Genomic DNA, 27,679 nt, shown 5'->3' with positions numbered 1-27,679 from the left:
GGGCTGTGTCCCGGGCATGGGCTGTGCCCCGGGCACTGTGTCCCGAGCACTGTGTCCCGGGCACTTGCCGTGTCCCGGGCCGAGTGGGACCCGCTCCTCCACCAGACCTGGCCTTCCCTGCAGGAGGCTGAGAACGAGCTTTGGGGTGGTGGGGCTGGCAGGCATCCTGTGTGAGGCAGGATTTCCCCAGTTTCACCCTCAAAGCCCGTCCTTCATGCCTACGGGACGCCACCTCCCGCCCGCGCTCAGTACCGCGGGATGGAGGCAGAGGGGAGATGCTGCCCGCAGGATCGTTCACCGGCACGCACGGGCAAATGGGAACCACGGGCTCCGTTTCTGCCGGGATATGTTTTCATTAGGCTGGGCATCTTTTCAGTTCGCCACACGGAACCAGTGACTGCGCTGCGGAGAAGGGGGGGCGGCCCGGCAAGAAGCGCTGCCCGGCACAGCCGCTTCGAAGGCTGCCTAAGGCTGTGGTTATCCCGTGCCCGCCTACCTGTGCTCCTAAAATCACCCAGGGAGACACCGGCATGTCATTACACACGTACGGGAAGAAGAGTAATTAGTAGAACTCTGAGCGGCAAAGGAATGTCCGGTGTAAAAAATCGTGTAGACAGCAGGACTGGGGATAAGGAATGCCGAGCTCTGTGTTTATTGACTTTATTTGTTGCCAATTAACAGCACGTAGAGGTGTCACACAGCACTAGCGGCTGAGGAGGTTATTGAGAGTGCTTTGGATCCTAGTTAGAGGTGTATCAATGTTCATTTTTTTACTATAGTGTTATTTTATGCTAATACAGACGTTTCTATCACTTGATCTCATTAGCAGTATTATAAATGGGGGGATTCCAATTAGCACGCAAAAACACCTGCAATACCTACTGAAGAAAGAGGTTGGCTGCACTTTCTTCCGAAACTTTTGAACTCCAATTTCTTCTCAATCCGGGAGGCAGTGTTCACAAAGTTCTAACAACTTTTCTGAAAACCGGCGGCTACAGAGGGAAGAAAGAGCAGCGTCGTGCACTTAAGGCACAGAGCTGCAGGCGAGCAGAGGCAGTGGGATGAGTCCTGCACACCCATGTGTGGGAAATCGCAAGGGCACGCTCAGGCCCTCATCCTCTGGAACTGGCAAATGCCCAGGAGCGGGATGCTCCGGCGCCGGGTGGCCGCAGGGTGCCCAGCTACAGGGAGCGGCCGCTGTTATCGCAAAGAAGAAAATACTTTCCGTGCGCCGGCACCTGCGAGCTCCTATTTCAGTCACTGGCGGGTGAGATATCAGTGACCTCTGTACTTGGCTGCCAGACCAAGAAGCCACGGGGGTTTTCTTTAGCGGTTTCCCACAGCTCAGCAGAGGATCCCCGGGCACACGGGCACCGTGCATCCCGCGGGACCCGGCGGTTCCTGAGCGCTTCCAGCGCGAACCCTCAGCGCCCGTGCGCGCTCCTCTCACCGCGCTGCGGCCCCGCACCCGAGATGGCGCTGCGGCGGGCGCGGCGCACTCCGGGACTTGTAGTCCGCACGCCGGGGCGGGCTGGAACCGCCGGGAGCTGCCGGGAGCCGCCGGGCCGCCCGCCCCGGGCCGCGCAGAGCACCGGCCGCCCCGTCCCCGTTCCCGTCGGGGACCTCCCCCGGCGGCGGGGCGGAGCGGAGCGGGGGCGGGGGGTCCCGGGAATGCGGGGCGGGATGGGCCGGCCCGGGGGAGGGGCTCGGCCGCCCGGTCCGCCCTATATAGAGGGGCCGAGCGAGCAAGATGTTCACTGGCAGTAGCGGGGCCGCGGGCGGGACGGGGCAGGACGGGGAGGCGGCGGGCAGGCAGCGCCGTGTCCGGGCTCCGTCCGCGGTGTGTGTGATTGAGGCGGGGCGCGGGGCTGCGAGGGCGAGCGGCACGGACGGGGGGGGCTCGGCGGCGGCACCCCCGTGAGCGGAGCCTCGCTCGGTGCCCGCAGCGGGCGGCCCCGGGCAGCGGCGGCTGCAGGTCGGGGAGCCGGGCGGCCAGGAGGCTCCGTGCCGCCGGCCCCGCGGTCCGGCAGCATGAACATCCTGCTGGAGTTCTTCGTGGTGACTTTCCGAGTGCTGTGGGCGTTCGTGCTGGCCGCGGCCAAGTGGCTGGTGCGGCCCAAAGAGAAAAGTGTGGCGGGGCAGGTGTGCCTGATCACCGGGGCGGGCAGCGGCCTGGGCCGCCTCTTCGCCCTGGAGTTTGCCCGGCGCCGGGCGCTGCTGGTGCTGTGGGACATCAACACGCAGAGCAACGAGGAGACGGCGGGCATGGTGCGGCACATCTACCGGGAGATGGCCGAGGAGGCGGCCGCCGCCGCCCCCGGAGGTAAGCGGGGCTGTCCCGCCGCTCACCTGCCCGCCCGGGGAGCGCTCACCTGCGGCAGGCCCCGCTCCCGCAGGGCTCTCCCCCGCCCCGACCGTGCTTTCGCCAGCTGGAGCCGGCCCTGTGCCCGCCGCGGTGAGCGCAGGTCTGCTTCGCCGAGCCTCGGGCTCCAGCAGCGCCTTAAAACCTGCGGCTTTCCCTAAAACACGGAGCCGCGGTAGCAAATAGCTGACTCCTGGTGTACTGCAGTGACACCGAAGTAAATAGAAGTTTTGCTGGTTTGGAATTGTATTTGCTGTTTCTGCTTAAACTACTTGTTTGAATGTCAAAAATGAGCAAGAACTTTATTGCCCCCCACCCCTTCTGTTCTCTTATCTGTGTTCCTTAGTAGCCGGAGATGGAGAGAAAGATGTGCTGCCCCATTGCAACTTGCAGGTTTACACGTACACCTGTGATGTGGGCAAGAGAGAGAATGTCTACTTGACAGCTGAGAGGGTCCGCAAGGAGGTTGGCGAGGTGTCTGTCCTGGTTAACAACGCTGGTGTGGTCTCCGGGCACCATCTTCTGGAGTGTCCCGATGAGCTTATCGAGAGGACCATGATGGTTAACTGTCACGCACACTTCTGGGTAACTATAAACTCCTTTCTGCTGCCCTCTTTGGTAATTGATTTTGGGAAATTATCTGATGTTGCTGAACTCCTTGAGGTTTGCACTTGTTCTTTTTCAGTTGTAGGATATTTCTTATTTTGAACTGACTGTTCTGTTTCACAGGAATGCTGGTTTTGAGATTGTTAACAAATAGTTTTAAATCAACTGTATCCTCGAACCCAGAGTTCTACGTCTTATGGCCATTTCTGTAGTTTTGGATATTAAATCCTTTACAAGCAATAATCTCTGAATCTGCTTAAAGGTTGTTACTGTTAATGAATGACTTGTCACTCTTCCTCACATACTCTTCTGCCAGCACATTAGCAGCTTTAAGATGCTGTTTTAATGGTGGTTACAATAGCAAACTTTCACGTTTGTGGAAAAAAATCTTTAAAACCCCTGCTGAAAATGTTGCTTGAATTGCCTTGGAGGCAAATTGTTCCTTTTGAAGGCTGGGAGGAAAGGCGAAAAAGATTTCTCAAGAAATCAAGCCAAGTACACTTTTTCAGGAATCCTGCGTATTTGTCCTCATAGCTTTCTCTGTAGAAGTAAGAAAATCTTAACTATGTTTTCTGGGATGGTACTGCCTCCACAACTAGCAGATGCTAATTAAGACAAACAAGTATCTGGTCTTAATCTCTGTGTTCCCCTGAACCTTGTTTTCCCATGTGGTTTATTTTTAGACCCATAGTGGTGTGGAGTTACATAAATTGGATTGTTGAAGGAGGGCATGATGCACACTTGGGTTAGCATTAGCTGTCAGACTGAGACCATTGTTAGTATTAAAACTGTTCTTTGATTCCTCAAATAAGGTTATGAAATACACTTGCATAACAACAAAAGGATTAAGCAATCTGAAATATACTTCAATTTAAACCTTCTTTGACTGATCTTACCTTTTCATAATAAAACTTTATAAAATGCCTTATCTTCAAAACTTGAAGCCAACTTTTTTAACATGGAAATGAAATGCTGTTTCATAACCCTAAAGGAGCCCCTTCAAATCTGCACTGTGAAACACTTAATGGCAGAGCAGTCTCTTTCCAATGTATTGTAAAGCTTGCAGAGAGTGCACAAAAGATAGTATGTTTAGAAACTTCTAAACTCTCAAGGTATGTATTTTAAAGCAATCTGAGAGGTTCTGAGAATGCTCATGTGACTTCTTATAATTAAGAGCTCTATGTGATCCCCTTAATAAAAGTTAAAGTGGTGCTTAAGCCAACAGAGATGTGTAGTAGATTTAATGACTGTTATTGATGTGGCTTAAATGTTGAATTGACAGTTTCCAAGAACTCTAAATTATTACATCACCATGAGTTAAAATATGGGAGGATCCTAAATTCTCCAGCTGTTCTTCCTTCAGGCCTAAGTCATACATTTATTTGTAACAGTTTCAGAGATCTTTTTAAAGCACTCTGTGTGTTCTGAGTCTCTTACAGTAATAGAAAACTAAACTTAGAGTCTAGTATTGCTATGATTGGGTTTCCATAACAGTTCCATTCATCTCTAAATGTTAGTGTGAAGTGACTTTAAAAAAAAAAATTACTCCAAGAAGGTACAGCTATGTCTGGACTGCGGAACTTGAGATTTGGCTTAAGTTTTAAAGGAGTAGTCAACACCCTTTAGATTTAATTGAGGATCTGTTCATATGTAAACTTCCTGTAGATTCTGTGTCCTGCTTTGCTTTTCCTTTTATTTTTTTTTGCTGTTGGCAAAGCTCTTTTCCTTGTATTCCCCTTCATGATCCCAGAAAAGATTGCCTTGACCAATAGTGGGTGGACTTCTGTTGAAAGTAATACTACTTAATTCATAAGATATCATCTGAATCAGCTGATTTGAAGCCAACTTTTTTGAAGCAAGTCAATGCTGACTTAAATAGAACAATGTGTCTAGATGTGTGAAGTCTTATACAGCTAGTCTTTTTCCGTGTCAGCTAAACTGGTGGTCCAAAAGCAAAGCTAATGCTCTGGAGCATTATGTAGGCTTTTAAGTATTCTTGGAGGGTGTTTAGTCCAAAAAGCTGTAAATGGATTTTGTAAAGACATGGCTCTTGCATGTAATAATGCTTCAGTAGTTAAGTGTCTATACTTTCTGGGGTTTTGGTGTGTTGTGGTTTGTTTTTTTTTAGTGTTTCAGGGGAAATTCTTTTTCATCCCGTGATCATTAATCAAGCCTCAATGTTTTTCTATGTAAAAACTGAAAATAAGGCTCTAGTGCTGTCCCTTGAAACATTTGACATCAGATTAATTGCCTGTTCTCCATGCAGAATGCAGGTGTTCTAATCTTGCTTTTATGTTAGCAGCTACCATCGGAGGGCTGCCCAACTTCTGCAGTAGGCAGTGACATGAAAATCTGTCACCGTTTTGCTGCTGTGACTCCAACTGGGCTGTGTACCATATCACAAACTGGCAGTCAAGAGAGCCTTAGCAGCATGCCACAGCCTAAACAGATGCTTTCCATTTTGCTGACATGCATGATTTGTGTAATCCTTCCTATGAGTGTTCTATATAAACATGTCACCACTGCATCATGTAGCAATTTCCACGGCATAAAATCCACTGCAGTATTAAAAACCTGTTATTTCATGCTGTGATAACTTGAATGCTTCTGATATTGAAAACATAGGGACAAAATCCATTCCTGATTTGAAATAAGCCAGCTCTGGTTTACTATAATTTGCAGATGCATAAAATTGTAGCAGGAGTGTAACACTATCTTTCCTGCTGGTCTGTTGCAAGAATAGTAACTTCCTTGACTGCACTTGTCAATTATTAGAACTGAATTTCTACAGAATAGGAAATTTTCTTTCTATGATGTGTCAGGATTCAAATTTTTAAAATGTTGTCACAATATAAATTAAAGCTGTTGCTAAATTAGGTTTTAGTAAATATAGGAATCAGATTTTTTTTTTCTTGTAGTTTTATAATAAAGCTTAAGTATCAAAATGCTGTGGTTTAGAGAATGGCAACATATTGAATAAAACTACAAACTCTTAATTTCGGGACAATTTGAGAGCTTTGTACTCTAATACTTTTTCTGGAGGAATAATATATTACTAGATAAGTAGATTTTAATACTGGACATTGGTATTATACTTGGGCAATCCTTCTCGTTTTGGTCGCTGGGGAAGGAACAATGAGCAGGTTCTGAAATTCTGTGACATAAAGATCCTTCTGTACAACAGGTCTACAGAATTCTGCTTAAAGAGATCAGTGATCTGTGTTTCCCTGTCATGTGGATACTCCAAATATTTCAGCTTAAAGCTTTCCTCCTACAGTTCTCTTCAACTTACCATAAGGGGGAAGCAAAAGCATTCTGCTCCAGCTCTGTCATATTATAAAAAAAAAAAAAAAAAAGAAACCAGTATAGAGGGAGACCAGGACCCAGAGTTTAATGACTTGTGTGCTGCTTTCTTAGCCTGAGTAGTTTTGTTCATTTATTTACAGCTGCTTGATTTTTTTTTTGAAGGTATGCTGACATGTCTGTAAGAATTCAAGTAATTTTTTAGATGGCCCAACATTGGTACAGGGGAGATAAATACTGATTAGAGAGACAAACAGTACTCAGGTATTTAGGGCATTAATGAAAACCTCTAAAATTTAGATATACTTTAGGAAGATGGTTTATACAGAGTTACTAAATCAAATACCCATTGATGCAGCTGCTGTACTTATTAGTCTCATTAGACTGACAGCATGGCTAAAGTCTTGGAGAGGCTATAGTTATCTATAATGTATCAGTATTTATGTATTATCTTTTGTTCAAGCTCCCTGGTGTTAAATAAAACTCACTTATGCCTATACTTTGTTTAGTTCAAATGCAGAAGTATTGCACATAGTCTGCACACTGAATCTTCTGCAGAAGAGAATACAGCTTATGTTATTTGAAACTATACCCTGCTAAGTCTTGTGGCCTGTTTGCATAATTTTTAATTTTTGCTATCAGATTTAGGATTCTAGCACCTATGATCAAATATAGACACAATATTCCACTGACAGGCCACCCAGCTGTATTTAGTATTTGAGATGAGTGAACTTAGCTTTTGTTGGTTTTTTCCTTCTTTTTAATTTCATGATTATGTACCCCAAGATGCACAATTTCACTTACAAAGTTTAATCTGCATGTTCTCTACTTGTTTATTTGGAAAAATATGCCGGATCAAGTTCAAGCAAAACATTTGTATGTGATTCAAAAAGTATCATCAAACCTAGCTCTTCCCTTGCTCAATAATTCCAACTCCATGCCACCAGTAAATTACCCTGGACAGCACATGTGTTTCATATACTGTGGTAGCATGCTGGGTAGTGAGTATGAAGGAAAAAGCAATCATTCTCTTAGCTATGGAAATAGTCATATTAGTCATACTTAAACTTGTAAATACTTTGGTATGGTTCTGCTGTTCATATGGTTTTGGGTTAATCTCTCAAAAAAATAGAGGGAATCTATCAAATGGGAAAATACTTATCTGCCAGATGCAGGCCCTAGAAAACTGCACTTTCCCATTTTATAAAGCAGTGTACTTAGCACAAAAATGGAAAATAAAGGGGTGGATATATATTTCTGGAGTTAAAGTGGGCACAATACTGCTGGTTCAGAGCTTTCCTCATGGGTTTACTTTATGGTCTATGAGGACTAGCATTGTGTCAAGCACAGTTGTCAGTCACCATCATGCAGTCTTTAATTTTGTAGCTTGTATCTTGCAATTTGTGTATATCTGTATCTTAGCTTTGTAATCATGTTTTAGTTATAGCGATCACTTTAAAAGCTTTCATGTTTAAGTTTTTCTCTTCCCTTTTTTGATGGGGACACCAGCCCAAACCCTTTTATTAGGTGCCTGTATGTCTGAGCCTTGACCATAGCACCAATGTTATACAAGTTTCAGAACAGTAATGGAAGAGGATAAAAATGCATCTTTTGCCAATGTACTCATCTGAAGAGTTAACATGCATAATTGAGCCTGTAGGGATGGGGTGGTGGGTAGGTCGTAGTCTTATGCAGAACACCTCTTCATTTGCCTTGTGTGGGAATCATGAGTTTGAGCATCTATAATTGGGATTCTACAGTGCTACCCACCAAACTGTAGTTGCTCCACATGTTTCTCAGCTCTAGTCCCTAAGGGCTATTGAGTCCTGGTCCTTCATTGTCTACTGTATACTGATGATAAATAAGTAGTTACATATAAAGGAGTGTGAGCAGAATAAATCACAGCACTCTTGGTTAGTTAGCAGCACTCAGGGCTGTGGGAAAATCATATTGAAGATTTTTTGCATGTGTTACGACACCAGCCTGCCTACATATACTTTCTGTGCTCAAGCATCTTCCTTGTGTGGTGGAGAGCACTGACTTTTTGTTCAAATGACAGCTGAATTTGCGCATTTTCCTTCCTTCCCCTCTCACTGATGATGTAAAGTATTTGATTTTGTCAGCTAACAACTCTAAAGTGACCTTCCATAATGTTTTACTTGAACTGCTTCAGTTACACCTAAGCTTTTGTGACAGCTTACCTCAGACATACTTTGGAATTTAACTTGCTGCACCATTTGAAAGGCGCATGAATCTTAGTCTTAAGGAACAGAAAACAGATTCTCAGATTTTGACCTGTGGATTGTTTGTTGCCTGTAGATTGGTGTCCAAAGTGGTAGCACAAAGTGTGATCAGCTGTTTACTTCTGTGCACTAAACAGTATTGAACTTGAAGAATTTAGGTGAAAACCTGTTTCACAGAAAAGCATTGTGAAAGTTCACTTAAGGAAAGGAAAGTTGTCCAGAAGAGGCCATGCCAAGACTACTTGAAACATATCTGAAGTAATATTTAAGTGGCTTGCAATTCTGCGTCCATCTAAAATGAAGCTGGAGTTGCAGTATAGCTTACAGAGGTAAGGGATAATTGGGATAATCTTGCTGTTTAGTCTCCTGTGACTTTTTCTGAGGCTTGGAGACTTTGTCAGCAAACTGTGTGAATGTTTTCAGGATTGCTAATCTTCTCTGAAGGCATGGTCCTGGATGAGTGATCAGTGTGATGGTTATATTGCTTCTCCTTATGGAACACAGTAGCTGAATAAGCAGAAACCTCTGACCTGGCTTTGGTCTGCAATTATGCAGTTACTTGTGAAGGATGTGGGGAGACAGGGAAACCTTGAATGTGATGATGGTCTTTGCTAGTGTGGTGCCTAACCTTGCCACAAGTGGAGGGAGCACTCTGTGTTTGTGAAATACTCATCTAAAAGACCATGTGTATGCCTTTCTTGTCCTGTAGAGGTTAGGAGGGCAGTGGAGTTCCAGATTCTTCCATCTACAGGTAACATCCACCTTTATTTTATGAAAACCAGCTAAGTTAATATTATGGCATTATGTTACTCACTTTCTGTAATAAGCAAGTGGCTGTAGCAGAATTGTTGAAGACAACTGTGTTTGTGCACTCAATGGTGGAGAAAAACAATTCTAATTATGATGCAGCCAAGTGTCCTGCTGCCTAATACCTGTCTTAACTGATCTGCATGGATAAGCAATCCTTTTTCTTAGCCCTCAGTGTCATCAGTTACTCTGGCTAGACAGGCTGAGGAAAGATGAATGTTATGTTTTCTAGCACCATCTCTGTCATTTTAGCACTGCACTTCTTAAATCTTTTCTACTTTTATCCTTATCAGCTGTGAACTATTATTCTCTCCCAATGCATCTCATGCTTTGATTTCACTTCCGGGGCTTTTCTGCAGGGAGGAAAGGTTTTTGTTATGTATCTCTAGTACTAAATCTTTCCACAATTCTCTGTATGTAAAAGCCAGTGCATCACTCACTTGATAAGCCTTGCTCCCTTTGACCTTTGAGGTTTCTGGCTATTGACACTGATGGTAAAACTGAGTTACTCGTACCTCTGTCTTTTGTGAAAAATGGCAGATGCCTTTCTGCAAAGGCAAACTGAAGCTGATTTATGTGATGCTATATGCTTTTATATGGTCTTAGACTTCTTTGTCTGCTAAAAATTAGTCTTTCAAAATGCAGTTACAGTATAGGTGAGTAGGCATAGGCTTTGAGATTAGCAGAATCTTGGGGGGGTGAGGGTTTAGTTTGAAAGCAGATATGTCACAAATAGGGGGGAGATTTACATCTGTGCTTACACTTCTGAATGAACACTCTGTTCTTCTAAATAATTATATTAGTAAAATGATTTATATGTCAGTCAAATTAACAGTTGACATGAGTGAGTTATCACAACTGGGATAGGAGGGCATGGTAGGCCAAGGAATGCTGGAACAGCTGTGGAGCTGAGGTTGCTGACTTGGTGTGAGCCTTTTGAAATTCAAGTTTGTTTGGCTGTTGAATTCTGCACCTAAATGTGCCCTGGTGCTGGTTGCTTTTGCCATCTGTTTGAACTTGTGTGACAGCTTCTCAAGCACTCCCCTTTTCAGTGTTATTTTGAAAAAGCTCATGAGTGTGTTTAAAAGCAACTTGTCCAAAATTTGTGTTGATCTAGGATGAAACTAGAAGGCAGCCTAGTGGTGGCAGTCTGTGTTGTGGAACCATCCCTTGAATCTGTATCTTACCTTGCACTAGTTTTTATATTCAGCTGATGTTTGGGTGAGCTGGTTCACCTCACTAACTTGTCTGCAGGGCAGGGAGGAAAACTGCTAATTTTCTTGTCCAAGTTGATTAGTTTTATTATTTGGAGACTAGAATCACTTCATCAGCATTTCAGTCTTGGAGTAGCTAGTGTGTGGGACAAAAGGTGAAGTGGAATAGTATAAAATCATATAGCTGAACAGGGCCTCTGTGATTATCCTAGTGAAACCTCATTCTTGGATTTTTTTTTAGTAGGATTTACATCCTCAGAATAATTAAGTAGTCATAAATGATTCCAGGCTGTAGCAAATCCTCCACTGGCATAACAGTCTAAATATAACAACTTGACTTCAAAAGTGATGGCAGTGTTTTAATTACAACTATTAAAAACCCTTAGATAAAGGCAAGCTAGTTTTCTGTACACATCAGGTAATGCTGTGTTTACAGCTTTAGCTTATTTACCTTGAAACAATGGATGATTGCTCTGATCTCTGTGCCTGCTTCACTGTTTGACTTCTCTGGAAATCAATTTTACTAACAAAGAATGTGGGGAAAAAAACAGGCTGGAGCCATGTTTCAGCCTGTGGGAAATAAGCATAGTTTCCACAGACAGGCAAAGGAAATATTTCTTTCTCTCTCTGAAAACTCACCCCTAAGAAAGTGAGTAGTTTGCTGATGTTTGTTTAAAATGCCTGTGCAAGCAGAATCTTTGAAAACTGCATTAGTTGCTGGTTTAGTCACTGTATTAGCTGGAGTCTTTTGATCATTTGTTGGCTTATGAAGCAAAAATTTACCTGCTAAGATTACTTTTTTGTACACCCTTTTTTGGGAGGGTGGGGAGAAGTACGAAACAGAAACAACTGAGCTTTTAAAAACCTAAAAGCTTCATGCATTTAAAAAATGCTACGTTTTGTTCAGTGACTTACTTTGCAGAAAGTCCTAGTCTTTTATGGTCTTTCTATTTCCTAAAGAAATACTGAAGCCAAATCTCTGTTCAGCTGTATCATCTTCCCTGGTTTTCTGTTTCCATTAAGTAACACTGCTATGTGGGAAGGGAAACTTTCCTTCTAGTCTTGTTCCTCTTTTGAGATACTTGATTGTAACATAATCGCTTTCCTTGTCATGAAGAAAATTATTCAAAACAATGACTTGGGGACTGAGTTAGGCAGGTTGAGTAAAGTGACTCAGCTTTCATCTGCCTGCAAGTACTCTAGCAATTGCCTTGTTACAGAGGTACTAGCCTTAAGGTATCTATAAAATGACAGTCCTTTCTGCTTAGCCACTTCTTAAAAAGCCTGCTACATAAATCATAAAACATGAATGATGACTTCATATTTTTGTAAGTAGTTCTGACAGTACTGTTCTCTAGTAATGTTTTGGAAACCTGTAGACTAAAATACCAAGTTTTACTAAATATTCCAGAAGATGACTAAGTTTATGGCAAGCTGGAGAAAAATGTGTATTTAAAAGTTGGATTGTGTTCTTGTTCACTGAACAAAATATTCTGAGCTCTTATCTAATAGTTTTTTCTAAAATGAATTTGTTATGTGGATTTTTCACAAACTCATAGGGGCATTTTTGTCAAGATTATCAAATAGCTGGCAATAAATAACTGCTCTCCAAATGGTTGGACATTTGCTGCAAACTTGTGCTAATGAAGGTGAGGGACTAATGTGTTTGTTACACTAATGTCAACATAGCTCTGAAATGCTACGAGTCCTTTGACACAGCCATTTGTCAGTATATAAACAAAGTAGAATTTCTAGTCACTTGACTTCAGCAGGGCTTAAACCACCTTTTGTGGAAGGGAGTAGGCAAGTGTTAACTTCCTGTTTCACTTGAGTAGAAAAACTCTAAAGTAATTTCAAATTTGACATTTGAATAAAACTATTTTTAGGTCATCCTTACTGGTAGATGCCTGGGGAAGAATAAAAGGTTGGTGCTGCTACCTCCTTAGACAGTAATTTAAACTCCTGAATTTGCAGGAGTGTATCTGTGCTGTCACAGCCACATTGAAGCTCTGTTAGTCTTGGCTGTATAGAAAGCTCAAATACTGACCTGGTAGATTTGAGCAGAAGGATTCACTTTCTAAGATACATCTTACTTTTCAGTGGCTGCCAACTGTGTAATACTTAATTTAAATGAATAGTAATTGTGGTTTGATAGCTATGATAGTCTGAGAGTAGAATGAGATTAATATTTATGGAGAATAAATATCAGCTTGTCTAATAAAATGCTTTTGACCAGGAGGGAAGACGATTAACTTTTGAAAGTGAGTTCTTTGAAACCTTCAGTTCTCATGCTTAGTTATGCCCTGAATTTGTGCTGTCTGGAGAAGTCTGCAGGTATACATTTGTTCCACTTTGTCTAGACTTGCTTGTTTTTCAGTGTAAGGCAGACTAAACACATAGCTGGGCCTCCATCAGCCTCTTACTATGCCATCTTACCTCTATTATTCAGTCTCATCTTTTAGATTACTTTGGCATTTACAACAAACATCATTGGCAATTATGTTTTGCACTTTTATGTGGCTTAGGCAGAGATACTTTTTACCTGTTCATTGCTAACTGTCAAGAATCCAATATGTTTGGATTGCTCTGAGCCAGGCTCAGAGTGTCCTAAAGAAGCTGGCATGGTAGTGCAGTTACTGGAGGACTTCTGATAGCCAGGGGAACACAATTAATTTTTGAAAACAGTATTGTACATGTATGTGCTGAACTTGGCTGAAAACATGTTAATTCCACAAGAAATTCAACTGGGTGCTCTGCATTGCTTCATTGAGCCCTCCCTCCAGCTGGAAAGACTTGAGGAGGAGAAATGGAAGTAGAGCAGACACTTTCATAGCAGGATAATTTATTGCAGGCAAGAGCTCCTGTCAGAGATACAGGAGAGATGTAGCAGAGGATTTGGCATCCTTTCCAGTTAAAGATTCTGTGTTGGTGAACTTGCAGTTAACACAGTGATGGTCTCTGCTGGCTTATGAATTTCCTCCTCTGTGAGAGGAAGATGCAATGGGCTGTTGAGCAGGGAGCTGGTGTCCTTAAGTGGAGAATCACAGAATGGGCGAGGTGGGAAGTGTCCTCTGAAGGTCATCAGGTCCACCTCCCCTGCTCAAGCTGGGCCACCCAGAGCCAGTTTCCCAGGCTTGAGCCCAAATAGCTTTCTAATACCTCTAAGGATGGAGATTTCCACCACCTCTCTGGGCAACCTGTGAGGGTGTGCTTCGTTTTTCATAGCCACATGAAATCAAAGATTTGCACATGACTCTGGCGGGAAGAAGTCCAAATATATAATCAGTGATTGAAGGAGTTGTGTACTGCTGCATATATAGGAAGCACTTATACATCAGCCAAGCAATATTGGCAAGTGCAGGTGGACAAGTCAGTGTGCATTTATGGTATGGTGTATATACAAGCATGTCCTTTAAAAAACTGCATGTTTGCACAGAAATGACTGGTGTCATACAGACATTAGAAGAATTGGACACTTTACAGGGCAGGCCTGACATATTAGGATAGAAATCATTTTAAAAAGCATGTAAATCTAAAACCCTTAGGAAGAAAAAATACAGAAGTTCTCAGGAGCAGAAAGATGGAGACTGAATACCAATAACATAAAGGCTCTGAATTCTGTTTGCTAATGTAGTGATAAGGGTAGTTCAGCTTGCATATCTGAATTTCTTCATGCCCAGAAACTATATAAGGCAGTGACTCCTAAACAGAAGTGAAAAGTGTTCTTAAGGAGAAACTGGGGCTGCCTTTTGCCTGTGTTCTATGTACCTAAACCCCTGCTCTAGGTTATGGTGTACATAAAATCTAGTTGGATATAGTGGTGAGGGATGCACAAAAGCTTTACTGAAGAGACCTTGAAATATGCTTAGCAGCAGAGCACTGTAAAGCTTACAGTGACACCTTTTCCACCTTGATGCTCAGGAGGCAAGTTTCTGAAGTCAGAATTGTGTTGCTTAGGTAGTGTTCTTGAGTACTTAACCTGCACTTTAGATGAGAGGGAGAACAAAGTGGTTTTCTGCCCCAGTTTGGGGTAAGATTGCAGGAAATTAAACTCTTAAAAAGGAGGGGGAGACAATGTACTGATGTGCTAAGGCAACAGTAATAAAAATTTGTTGCAATGTCCTTCTCTAAGCATTTTTCATATCCCTCTCTCTGTAGACACAGCCTTTTACAGCTAAGCCTTGTTAACAAACTATACAAAAGGCAATTTAGGCAGGCAATGCTCAGTTGCCCTAGGCATAGCATAATTAGCTCTAGTAGTAAAGAGTGGAAATCAATGATTAATGTTTGAGAGATAACTAGTGGTATTAGTTTCCTGTGTGCTCTTTTTTGTTTAATAGCATTACTTATCTTATCTTTGCTGTCTACCCATTGTAAACAGCTTTGTGGCACTAAGTTCTGATTAAGGAAACTATTTAATTCGGTTTCAGCTTTTGTCTGAAACTCAGCATGAGTTAACTCCATGTAAAAGAGGAACCACTCTTCATAGGAAAAGTGGTGACTATTGGCTTTGAAAACTGGAGAAATTCTGGAACTGAACCATAAACAATACAAATGCTAAACAACGTAGTAATGTAAATGTGGGCTGTAGCATACTTGTTCTTCAGCAAATAGTGTGACAGATGCTTATTGCTACTAACAAACCCACTTACAAACTTCCATAAATAAGATCTGACCTAGTTTTGTACAAGTTTGGTGCTCCTCAGCTGATTTGATTTGTCTGTTGAGAAGCAGGGAATTTTATGTATGTAAATTGGCCATGAGGATAGAGAAAATTACTTCCATAAATTAATAATATATTATAAACCAAGTGAATCAAGTAATAGCTTATGGGTTTACTAATCTAAGGCTTCATGTACTCCAATGCAGTATTTCATGCAGAGCTGGGAAAGAAAAAAAAGTATACTTATTTCTCAGTAAATTAAATGCTGTTTTAAATTAACTGTTTTTCATTTGTGACTTATGTCTTTAGGATATTTATTATCATCACTTCTTAAACTGAGTAGATTTATCTTTAATTTTATTGTCTGCAAATGTAGGCTATGCAAGGTATTGAGGAGTGTATGTGTGGCTTTGCTTCTGTGTTACTCATCATCATTACAGACTTTTGTTTAAATCTGTCATGCTCTTTCATGGGCTCCTGGTTGCAAGGCAATTGTAGCATTATTCCTGTGCATGTATGTTAAGCATTAACTGCTGGTGCAGTTCAACATTAAAGGAATCCCCATGGCCCCAAAACAGTGGGTTTTTATGTGAAGGACAAATAAACCTTCAGTGAGAACTTGAAGGTTGTGTTGTCTGCCAGGAGATAAATAACAAAGGGACTTCTTTTGAGATGAAATATTGGAAGGTCTAGCTTTTTTGTTCTGAATGCAGGGCCTGTGCAAGGCACACTTCTGGACAGTCCTTGAATAGTTTGCTTTTTTGCTTTTAACAAAGCCACCTATGAAAGCTTGGCTTGAGTATGTCATGTTTATCCCCTGATCCTTTTTGCTTCAAAAGGGTCTGGGTAGTCCATAAAAAATTCAGAGAAATGTGACTTTATTTTTAAATTCTTTACTCTAGGAAGACTGTGTAGTTCTGACCTGTATTTCATTATCTTTTCTTGTGAGTAGAAACCAAGGATCAAAAATAGTTCTAATTTCCACAGCTATTCAAATATTTACTTAGACAGTGGCTAATTATCCAGAAGGGGCCCAGCAGTTCTTGAAAACAGTCAGCAGAGACATCTGAGGAGTACAGCTTTGGTCCCTTGTGTTAGCAAGGTCAACAGTAGTTGTAGACTTCTGTCTGCCTGCTGTATTCAGCCTGTTACTGTCAGAGCCACATCCTTTGTATTGTGTGGTCTCTCTAGTCTTCAACTCAGTACTGTGTGTCTTTGTGTAGTCATAGTCATAGTGCAGTTACTATTCCCACCTTAAGCTAACATTTCAGAAATACTTGTAGAGGGCAATTCAGGAAGGATGTGGAAGCTATATGGGAAAAGTAATTGAGATGATAGTGCAAATGACAAGTAATTATTCTCAGTTCTCTTTGGAACCAAATTTAAAAAAGCTAGAAGGAAAGTAAATGGTTGGAGTTGCAAGCCTGCATTTATACTTTGGTGTGTGAGAAGGCATTTTGGATATTACATTGCCTAACTTGGATAAATCCTCCTATGAAAGAGTTCTAGGATATATTTTCAAAACTTATTCTTAAACCATTTGGTGAGAACTTCCCCTGTAATCCTGTAAATGAGGTTTTAACCGTGTTTATAAACTGTATGTAAAGTGTCTCTTCTGAAATAAGCTGGGCTATATGACTGTAGCTGAAAATAACTTCAGTGTGTTTACTGATAAGCTTGCCATAGGAGTTCTGCCTTTCAGGCACCTTCCTTTCCCTTTCAACATACATAGTGGTGCATTAGTGCAATACCACATAGTTTGGCCAAACCTACTGCAGGTAATACTGCAGAAAAGTTAGAGGTGTTCTCTTGCCAGACCTTGGTGCATTTCTTCTCCATTACTGGAATGGAACAAGAAACTGGAGCATGTGGAAATCTGTTTGGTTCTGTGGTGGATTGGCCACATGCTGTCCTGCACAGGAATAAGAGAACTTTGTGTGCTCTGCTGCAGGCTGTGAAGAAGAATAGGAAGAAAAGACTGGATGTCCATGCTAAGGGAGAGCAAGAATGTAGCATGTATTCTAGATTTAAAAACTTTTCTTGTCACTGTTAGTTAAGCTAACAAATTATCTAATGTGTGGCAGCAGGCTGCTATGGTCTCTGGTACCTTATTTCCCAGAGATTTCTGGATGTGAGTGTCCTTGCCTAACCACACCATTTTTGCTTCTTGGATTTGCCTGAATAGTTTAACATGAAGATGAAACAATACATTTACTCAAAAGTGCATATATTTGCCAGGCAGTTGCTCTGGCAGTCAGGAATAGCTGTGATGTGGGAGAAAATGTTTTCTGTTATATCAGTACACTGCTGTTGTGTATAACCAGTGATGTAAAAACTTACCTCTTTTGTTAAGTCTCAAAAAAATGGCCATGCTCCTTACCTGAAGGAGCTGTATGGAAAATGGGCTTTGGCATAAAGGTATTTCAACCTTACAGTAATACAGTTTATTTATGACATTAAAATAGTTTTAAAATAGTTGTCAGAAGGCAGAAAGTAGGAAGAAACTTATTGTATTGAAAGAGAAATTTAGAGGACCTTATGTGTTGGTACCTGTTTATTTCTTTCTTTGCTATAAAGGAAACTTTCTAAGCATGAGGTAGCACATACTTTTCTACTTTGCTGTGCTTTCTGCATTCAGTATCTGTTGTTTTGAGCTGCATAGAGCTAACATTGTTTTCTGTGGATGCTTGCTTTCTTCTTTAAAAATAATTAATCCAAAATTTAATTAAAAAAATCACTTTCCCAAACACAGTATTTCTTCATATTCTCATTTGCTGTATTTAGACTAATTTGTCTTGACATTGCAGCTGTGCTGCTCTTTGTGTTGCACAATCTTTGGAGTTTTGTTTCATTAAGAATGGAACTAAAGAATTTGGGGAAGGGGAGGGAAGAAGTGCTAGACTGTTAGAAGTTAATTTGCCGTAAACCAAAATGTTGAGAACAGATTACGAAAGCTATGAAGTGACATGTAAATGCTTGTTCAGTTTCACACTTGTGAGAAATAAGTCATTTGAGCTGTGTGCACATGAAATAGAAGTTTGGTTACAGCTACTGGGAATAGTTTGGTCTTACTGGTATATTCAAAAGCATAGGGGAAAACGCTCAGAAGATTAGAAATTGATCTCTAGGTTCCAAAAAACTTAAAGGCTGAACTAGTTTAAAAACCTAGTTGTACTCTGTTCACAGCAGCTTTGTATGTTCTGTCTATCCTACCTAGTTTCTGTCTATCTAAAGTATACTGCAAGTTAGAAAATTCATGTTTTCACTATGCTTTTGGGGTTTTCTTTTTGCTTTTGGTTTTTTTTGTTGGCATTTCTTTTCCTTAAAACTGTTAGGTGAAGATGATGCTTAACTTGCATTTCTTGGTGTTGAATACTGCAGAACTTTCCTGATTGTTTACCATCACAGTTCCTTTCATCCTTTATATTCCACTTATTGGTTTCCCCTCAGTGTTGAAAACTGTGGTGTATTTGTCATGAATAAATGACCCAGCTCTGACTTTAAATACTTCTATGTTTTGGTTAAATGTCTTCCTCTGCAGCTGTGAGAGAACTGAAGCTTCAAGGATCAAACCAGAAGGCAGATAGTTCAATTAAACCACTTGACTTGATTTGAATTATTTTGGGGGCCTGGTTCATGACCTCTAATGCCATGGACAAAACCCATCTTTTTCTTGGTGTCTTCTAATATACATTTTTCTTTTTTTTTAATGGGGGATTAGCATGTCCATGCTTCACCTCAGAAGACTAATGTGGTCTGTGTACCTGTTCAGACAAACTCCAGATGGGAAGGCCACCCAGGAGGCATCTTGCCCTAAACCAGTCAAACTCTAAACTAGTTTGTCAGCAGCACAACAAGCACACAGAAGACTTCAGGTCTGGTAGGCAGATGTAGCTGAAGCTGAAAGGAGCTAGAAACAAGAAACTAGGTTGATCTGGTTTATGTAACTGGTAGAAAAACTGGGAACCAGAGTATGGAGAGAGCTGCTTTGATCAAGGAGGTGTGCAGTGCCAAAAGCTCAGTAAGAACACTGATTTATTTGGGGATTGCTTATACCACGAAAGAATAACTTCACTTTGGGATTGTTTTTCCCAGCGAGAGGAGGCTGGGAGGAGCAGTGGGCAAGCCTTTACTCTGAGGCTGGAAATGCATCCCCCGGTAGGGTGTGTCTGCCTCTGACAGTGCTTGTTTTCAAGTGCTGACTCCCAGCTGCTGCAGATGGCTGGAGCATGGCAGCAATCGAGATGACTTTCTCTGACATCCATTTAGTGGGGATGCTGATAGTTGACTGCTGTTTTCTACATATGATAGTTAATGCTATCTTTATAGACTCTCTCAGCTTCAGATTTTAAATGGATTTGTGGGATAATGTGCCATGATAAAGTAAAGGGGCTTGCTCTGAACAGGCTGTCTCAGAACACTGAGGTCTCATGCAAAGATTTCCATGAATTTCTAACTGTCTTTAAAGCAGAGGAGCTGGGGTTTTTTTCTGTGGTTTTTTTTATTTTTCCAGTTTAGCCATAAATGGCCTTTAAGAGATGACTTACATGAAGTGACTGTAGCTCTGCTGCTGGGAGCTGTTAAGTCTGCACTTGGGATGTTGAGGACGTCACCCAAAAGTGTCCTCAATAAGCTGTGTTTTTCATGTGCCAATTTTATCTGGTTGAAAATGGATTACTTTAGCCAGAAGCTCTGAAAACTCAGTTTTAATAATCTTTATGCCTTGAAATAGTATAGCATAGTTGAATGGGCTTTCTGAAATTTACTACTCTGGTTATGTTGCATATTCATATATATACATACGTACATATATGATTTTGAAAGTTCTCTTCCTCAGCCAAGCTAAACATAGACACTTATAGACACATAGTTATAGTTCACTATATTAAAAACAGCAAAACAAAAAGGAAAAAAAGCAGTGCCATAGTAAAGATAATAGCTTGGTGCACTTGCATGTTCATGTCTTGGAAGACAATACTGATTCATGCCTTGAAAGTGGTAGGAAAAAAATCTGTTACTATTTCTTTTTCTCTCTCCCCCAAGACAAGCTTCAAGGCCCCTTTTCTGTAGTTGCTGTGGTTTGCAGCCAGAGCTTCAGTCCGCATTATCAAGCTTTCTGGCAATGTGAGGTGGCAATCAGTCATTCCAATGTGATGTGGACAGATAGCTGAGACGTAAGTGGGAGCTGCTGATGGAGCTGACAAATGTTGGGGAGTGGAGTAAGTTGTTTAGCAGGACTGAACTGGGAGCATGGATGCCTTGCAGGGATATCAGGGAGGATCAGGGTGAGTGTACACACTGGTGGTGTTGCAGTGTGCAAGGCAGGCTGCAAATAAAGAACACTCTGTAGGACTTCAGTGCTGTCCAAGCGAAGCCTCTTTTTCGGGTGGTGCTGCCCGATGATGACTGGGCTTTGTTGCCATGCAACATGGGGAGAGAGGCTGAAACTTTGTGTGCCTGGCACAGATTAGTTTAACAGCAAACTGCATTCTTGTCCGAGGCTCTGTGTAAGAGGTTTAGAGATCCCTGCCATGAGGAAAGAAGCAAATGCAAGGCAGCTTGCTCTCAGATTATTTTTTGTAATTAGCTTTGTTATGTAGTTATGACAGAATCTAGGAGTTGTATGAATCAACAGTAGAAAAGGCAAGGAGTCAGGAGGTCTGTTAATCTTCTATCATCTGCCAGCTGTCCAGTGAAAACACTCTTTTGTGTGGTGTTAGGAGGTCTGGATTAGTCATTTAACACCTGCAGGCAAAAATGTTGTACAAGAACATGTGAAAATCATTAGAGCAAAACTGTCCTGATGTCTGTGATTGGAAAATGCAGACAGCATAAGAATGGAATTAGATGGATTCAGCTGTAGTTTGCATGTCTTTTTAAGAATGCAGCTGACAAGACTCAGACCAACAATTAAGCAAGTAGAAAATACTTAAGGGGCATTTGCATGCTCCGAGTTTGGATACAAATTACATGGGAAGAATAGGTTTTTGTGAGGATAAAGCATTCATGGTACTGAGTGAGTTGGAATAGATTAGTAGTTCTGTCACTAATAGATTAACATATTAACTAGGCATGTTTGTGATTAAAAAGCATTGTCTGAAGTTCTTGGGCAATTTAAAAGTGATCTCATATAGTACACTGACAACCTAAAAGCTGAACTACATCTTAACTACACATACCATTTTACTTCATTGATTTTTGTTGTAAATATGATACTCTGCTTAATACGTATTTAAAATGGGAAAGTGTTGAGTCAGCTTAAGAAGAGAGATATGACAAAGCTAGGTATTCTGGTAGGGATGATCTTCCAGCAAGTACCTTCAATGTGTTGCTGGAAACTTAATTTTTTAAATGTGTTAACTCTGACTCAGGCTTTTAAACAGAAACAAACCTTGTTATAATCAAAACATAAAAATTGGAGGTTAAAATTAAAAGTTTCATCTTGAGACTTGCTTTGGGGCTTTCTTGTTTTGTTTTTAAACTTTTAAGGAATTGGTAAGAGAAATGTATATCTTTTTTTAGCCATAGCAGTGCTATGGATACTAGTAAAGATGGGAAGTAATTCAAACTTGCAGAAGTTGGCTCTATTGTAGGTAAAAAGTAACAACAGCAAAAATTCTACCTGTAGTACTGTTTTTTAATGTAATATGCTTAAGGCATTAAGTTACTTGGATAAAACTAGCAATATCTAACTGAAAAAGCACTGTCAATAATTAGAGCTGATAGTTGGTACTGGTCTCAACAGAGATGTGCTGGATGGTGTAATTAAACACTTGGCATTTCTTTTTGTCTTTAAAAAAATGTGACTTCCATTTTAAGGTCAAATTATCTCCTTCTGATAACTAGTCTCTTCTAGAAAAATAAACATGTCTGAGCTCAATTGATCCTTTAACCTTAGGATTTCTGGAGATATAATCCTTGCTGCCTGGCTATCTGGAATCATAAACAAGCTGTAGATTTTCTGTTAGCATTTTTGACAAACTCAAGTTCAAAACCTGTACCATGATTGTATTTCTATATTCTTGATAATAAACTGAGAGATTCTGAGAGCTCATTGCTAGTCTAACTTGTTCATGACATGGTTTTTTGTTTGTTGTTTACATGTACTTTTCTTTTTTTTTTTTTTTACTTTGTAGACCACTAAAGCATTCCTTCCCAAGATGCTGGAAATGAACCATGGACACATTGTGACAGTTGCAAGTTCCTTGGGATTATTCAGTACTGCTGGAGTGGAGGTTTGTTAAGACTATAATGAACAAAAATATTGGCACTTTTTGCCTAAGGCTTTTTTTACTATTATTAGCTAGAGAAAATAAGGTCAAATCTTCAAAAATATTTGGAGGTTGTAGTGCTGAGTGCCATATCAACACATGGCTCCCTGTGAGTGGGAGCCACAGGACTTGGACAGGCATTGCATTCATTTACTTGCATGGTGGAGCTGGCACTTAACAAAAGCCTAGGATGGCTGGGGGTTTCAGAATGCCAGGTGATCTTGGAGTTACCAGATAAATTTAGGAACTTGAAAGGTGCCATTTAACCTACTCCTTTAAAGATCTTCAATGCTAAGCTTGAAGCCAAAGGCAAGGGCTTTCCAAAGCAATGTTTCTTGTTTCTATGAGGAAATGACTGCAAACCCCCTAGAATATATGGCTCACCTGCTTCACTAGCAGCTCTTTGTGAATTCTTTGTGAGACTTGTCTAGTGCATAAAAATAGGTTAGGATTAGAGCTTGTCTTATTTTGAGTCATTAATATAAATGCAAGTGTGAACAAAAAGCATTCAGTTAGTGAAAATTAAGGTGTCTAAAATAATAATGGTCATATTACCCCATAAGCACAGGCTTCTTTGTATATAGGTAAGGCTTAATCCAGGACCTTAAACTGCAGTGTTTCATAACATAAATGAATGAAGATGGTGTAACTTAGGGCTTTTTAGAATGTTTACTGTCTTGAGAAAGCTACAAGGAATTTCCTAGACTGGGTGTGGCCACCAGCAGAGATGGACACATCCAAGTGAAAACACACTGAGTTCAGCAACAATAAAAAAAATTGCATAGACAGCAGTAGCATTTGAGTTATTTCTATATCTCATAGAAAAACTCAAGTCTTGGTTGTGTCTTCTGTTGAAACTAACCTTAAAAATAACACTTTTAAGACTTTTACACCTATGCCCTGCCAACTCTTCAAGCTTTTTCAAATCTGGCCAGAGGTAGTATTAGGTATCTCAGTCCTTTGTTGCTCCATTTATTATTAAGCAAACTGGTAATTGGAGTAACTTGTTATGTGAGCCTGCCTGATTCAAAGACTTGAATCCAAGGTAATATCCTCCTACATTCAGCTTTCCTGCTTTCATAGTTCTGTACTAATTACCTCAAAAGTTAAGTGATAAATGAGTTGATGTGATGCTCTATTCAGTGGGTGTCTTTTGTTGTGGCTTTGAAAATCTGTGCAGAATCACCTCAGGTATGCTGGCTTTGAACATCATTCATATAGTCATATCTGTCTCTTTTTTTTCCTTTTTTTTTTTTTTTTTTTTTTGCTGCTGCTTCATTCATTGCCAACACAGGATTATTGTGCCAGCAAATTTGGAGCTGTAGGCTTCCATGAGTCTTTGAGCCATGAATTGAAGGCTGCTGAAAAGGATGGAATCAAAACTACTTTAGTTTGCCCTTACCTTGTAGATACAGGAATGTTTAGAGGGTGCAGGATCAGGTGAGTAGAATTCTCCTTCTGCTCTGTGCTTGTAGTGTAATAAAAGTTTAAAGGTAACTCAGGTGTTACCATAAAAATATTAAGTGTTATATCTGCTTTAGTATATATTAGTGTTAGGCTCAAAACAAGACTCTGAATTCACTGCCTTCTGTCCTTTTGTACACAGGCAATGAAAATTAAACTATAATCTTTTTAACTTAACAGTGAATATAAAAAAGTTCCAAAGAAATTGAGTTAATGCACTGTTCACTGGGGTCTGTGGTCCTCTATGTATCATATTAATCTGTCTTAATCAAATGTTCCAGAAAAGAAATTGAGCCTTTCCTTCCACCCTTGAAACCTGAATACTGTGTGAAACAGGCTATGAGAGCCATCCTTACAGACCAGCCCATGATCTGCACACCTCGCCTCATGTATATGGTCACCTTCATGAAAAGGTAAGAGCTGAAGTGCCAGTTATTTGGCAATGCAATCCACAAAATACACAAGCATGTCTTGATACAAGCACCCTCCCACCCACACAGGCCATAGGTGCCATTTTGCTAGAATTCATGAGTCTCTCTTGGCTTGCATGCTTGTAGGTTGCTTGCTTAGGAAGCTTCATTTAACTGGGATCCTGTGCATCTGTGCATCTTTGTTTAAACCTCCTTGTATCTTCCATTCTCCTTGGATTCCTATTTTCTTTTTAAGAGACTTTTAATTCCACAGTTTGAGTTCCTCTTTAGGAATGGAGCATGAGGCAGCTACCAGCAGAGGAATCTCTAGCTGCTTTTTTCTAGATCAAGTGTGTGAGAAGGCCCTTCCTACCTGCAGATTCTTCAGATCTTGCACAGATATGGTAGATAAACTGAAAATTTATCTACTAACTTTCAGAACAAATTTTCAGAGCCTTAGTTTGGTGGAAGGTCTATTTAAAGGGATTACTTCTTTCATTCTAACACATTGCAGTTTTAGGATAAAAACTGCTTTAATCTATAACCAGCCTGACATTTCAAGGATGCAGGATAATGCAGGAGCTGCTTCAATATCTGTGATACAACATCACTTGAATTCTAGTTTATTGAGAACTGCTTCACAGGTGTCTGTCTTGTTTTAAATCTGTAGTGTGTAGGGGAAACTTATAAAATATAACATTGTATTATTTTCTTTCTGCAAGGGATGGTTGAAACTGAACACCTTGGTGATTTTTATTCCACTTATTCTCCTCTAGCTTGAGTGTCTCTTGGTGGACAGGCTTACCAAAAAAGATATTTTTACTGATTGCTCACCTCTTTCCTGGAAGAGATGTCTCTTCTGACACCAAATGAAGGCCACTGTCAGTATATTTAAGAACTAACTCCTTCACCCAGAAGCTCAGAGGGCACTTCCTGCACAAGCGGTGCCTTACGCAGCAGCAGCCACATCAAAAGCCCTTTGGGTTTTCTTGGTTCAACACTTCAGTTTCCAACAGGGAGATCAAAGCTTCTGCATAATCCCTGCCCCAGGCAGCAGCCTTTAGATCAAAGGCCCTCCAGTCACTGCACAAGCACTACTGCTGGTTCTGAAGACACCTGTACTAGTGACATCTACTTCTTGGTGGCTTCAGTGGTCATTACTCCTAATGGCTGGAATTGTACTCCTTGCCACTGAACAAGTGCCTGCTGCTATTCCCAGGGGCTGAGAAATCCCATTTTATTCCTTTACTAGAGCTCCTGGGTATTACACTTGAAATAAAAACAGTATTTTGTTCATGTGAGAACAAGGAGAGGATCTGTAGCCAGGTATCCATCAAATAATCACCTCTTGGAATTTTATCTAAAGGGGAGAAGGAAATTGCTCTCTTTACTTTGGACCTTTCTTCTTGAGGATGGATGATTGAGTTTAGAATATAAATCAAGGTTGTTAGACATCTGGTGATCAAAGAATGGCATTAACTAACACTAATCCCACATTAAAGAATATCTTAAATGTCTGATGACCTCTGCTGATGTGGCTTTTAGCAGATGCTTTGCTTTTACCAGGCCTTCTGTGACACTCTTGCCTCGTCCCCCATCCCCCCTGCACCTCTTTTTAAAACAAGCTATCACACTGCTTGTGAAGAAATGGAAAATCTGGTCTAAGATGGAAGCATGTGAATGAACAGCTTCCTTCTGCTTGCCTGTATGGTTGGAGCTCTAGAATTTAAATTTTCTGAAAGTATCCCTGTGAAATAAAAATCCCTTAAGCCTTTTAAATATAGGTATTATATTTTTAAGGAGACCAAGCACATGTACTTACAAGTGTACGTAAGCAGATTTTTTGTTTTATGCTTCCTTCTAACAAATCTGTACCCTCTCTTTGCCAGCATCCTGCCGTTTGAAGCAGTTGTATGCATGTACCGGTTTTTGGGAGCAGACAAGTGTATGTATCCTTTCATCGCTCAGCGCAAACAGGCCACAAACAACAACGAAGCAAAAAACGGAATTTAACAGTTTTGGATGGACTAACATTTATAGGTGAATGCAATAATGTTACATGACTGAATTGCAAAGTGCACTTGCATCTAAGGGGTGCAAAGTCAACATCTTACTGTGGCATTCTCTTGGGTCCTAAACCTGTGTATTGAACTCTAAAAATCAATGGATTTTTATATACTGTAAATAAAACTGACTAGAGTACTTGGGAAATGTGATAGGTAACTCAAATGAATTTACAATGTAGCTGCCACCATTGTCCTTTAGAATATCACTGTACAGTAAACTAGCCATACTACTTGTTGTAGGGATGCACTGTGTGATATCTCTCCCTTAGTCTGCTAAGGCTTCTAAGAGCTGTCTCCAAGAACATTCCAGAAGGTGGAATGTTTCAGAAATGGTTTGACTTTCCCTACATTACTTAGGAAGGGAGACAAATCTTGCAATTCAAGCTACTGCTCATGATCTTACAGCAAATTCAAGGACAGTTTCTGAATGCATCTCTTCACTCGTTCACCCAAGTTCTCTAAAGGACACATGGCCAAATTGTGGTGTAATTCTCTTTTGTTGCAACTGTGTGTGTTCTATTTAAACAAAGATGAAAAGAAATTTGTAAATCTCTGCCAATTCAAAGGCAAATGAATGTCTTACATGCTGTCAGAGCAAACTTCTAATTGGGTTTTTTTTTAGGAAAGAAGTCAGTGATCTAATTTGACTTTTTTCCAAGTTGACTTAATTTGAAATACTCTGTTCCATCTCCCCCTATATGTCAGAGTCCAATTTACTGTTATGGACTACATGTTTCATTTCTTCCTCATTCTTGCTTCTGACAGAGTTCCCGCCCCCCCCCCCTCAACCCCCGCCAAGGAAACTGTTGTGTTAAATTCTCTAACTGGACTTGTGCCTAAAAGACAAAGCAACTCAGCTGAGATACAAACTGTTTATGTAAGTGCTGGTCATATGCCAATTATTAGCAAAGGAAAAATAGAATAATGCCTGATGCAACTCTACATTCAGAGTATTAAAGGGTGTAAAGATTTTTTTCTGAGTTGTACTCATGTTGTAGAACAGCAAATTACATTTTTACAGTATTTTTTGTAAAGCAAACAATTTTGTGCCTTGAATTTGGTAATCTGTATTAGTGAAGCATTGTAAAAGTGAAATTCTACCTCTGTATCTTAATGTATACCATCCACTTGTAAACTACTATCAGAAAAATTGTGATTACTTTTTTAGAATGTCTTGTTAAATAGTGACCAATGCCTGTGGTTATTAAAGTGAGCCACCTTTTCCTTAAAATGGTGATTGGAATGTTTCTTTTAAAGACTGAACTAACAC

At 40.7% G+C, this 27,679-nt stretch overlaps 1 protein-coding gene across 2 annotated transcripts; it reads left to right on the top strand.

Moving 5' to 3' along the window:
- The first annotated feature begins 1,765 nt into the window (after positions 1 to 1,765).
- RDH10 (retinol dehydrogenase 10) lies at positions 1,766 to 27,640 on the top strand. 2 transcript variants are annotated; one of them, XM_056484163.1, is made up of 6 exons: positions 1,766 to 2,323; positions 2,712 to 2,947; positions 22,335 to 22,433; positions 23,764 to 23,909; positions 24,215 to 24,346; positions 26,233 to 27,640. In XM_056484163.1, exons 1-6 carry the CDS (start codon positions 2,032 to 2,034, stop codon positions 26,354 to 26,356), a joined length of 1,029 nt encoding a protein of 342 aa, XP_056340138.1. In that variant the 5' UTR covers positions 1,766 to 2,031; the 3' UTR covers positions 26,357 to 27,640. The 2 variants fall into 2 exon arrangements, with proteins under 2 accessions (XP_056340138.1, XP_056340137.1); XM_056484162.1 differs by having other exon boundaries at positions 1,767 to 2,323; positions 2,709 to 2,947.
- Positions 27,641 to 27,679: the final 39 nt, after the last annotated feature.

Source organism: Oenanthe melanoleuca, chromosome 2 (assembly GCF_029582105.1).
Source record: "Oenanthe melanoleuca isolate GR-GAL-2019-014 chromosome 2, OMel1.0, whole genome shotgun sequence".
NCBI lineage: Eukaryota > Metazoa > Chordata > Aves > Passeriformes > Muscicapidae > Oenanthe > Oenanthe melanoleuca.
The sequence above is the reverse complement of the archived record's forward strand: the minus strand, read 5'-3'. Positions and strand labels throughout refer to the sequence as shown.

Bases quoted from the DNA above. Each gene is read 5' to 3' on its own strand.
- RDH10 (XM_056484162.1), top strand. From the start codon at position 2,032: ATGAACATCCTGCTGGAGTTCTTCGTGGTGACTTTCCGAGTGCTGTGG. The intron at 2,324-2,708 runs GTAAGCGGGGCT...TGTGTTCCTTAG, and splicing joins GGCCGCCGCCGCCCCCGGAG to TAGCCGGAGATGGAGAGAAA. The intron at 22,434-23,763 runs GTTTGTTAAGAC...TTGCCAACACAG, and splicing joins TCAGTACTGCTGGAGTGGAG to GATTATTGTGCCAGCAAATT.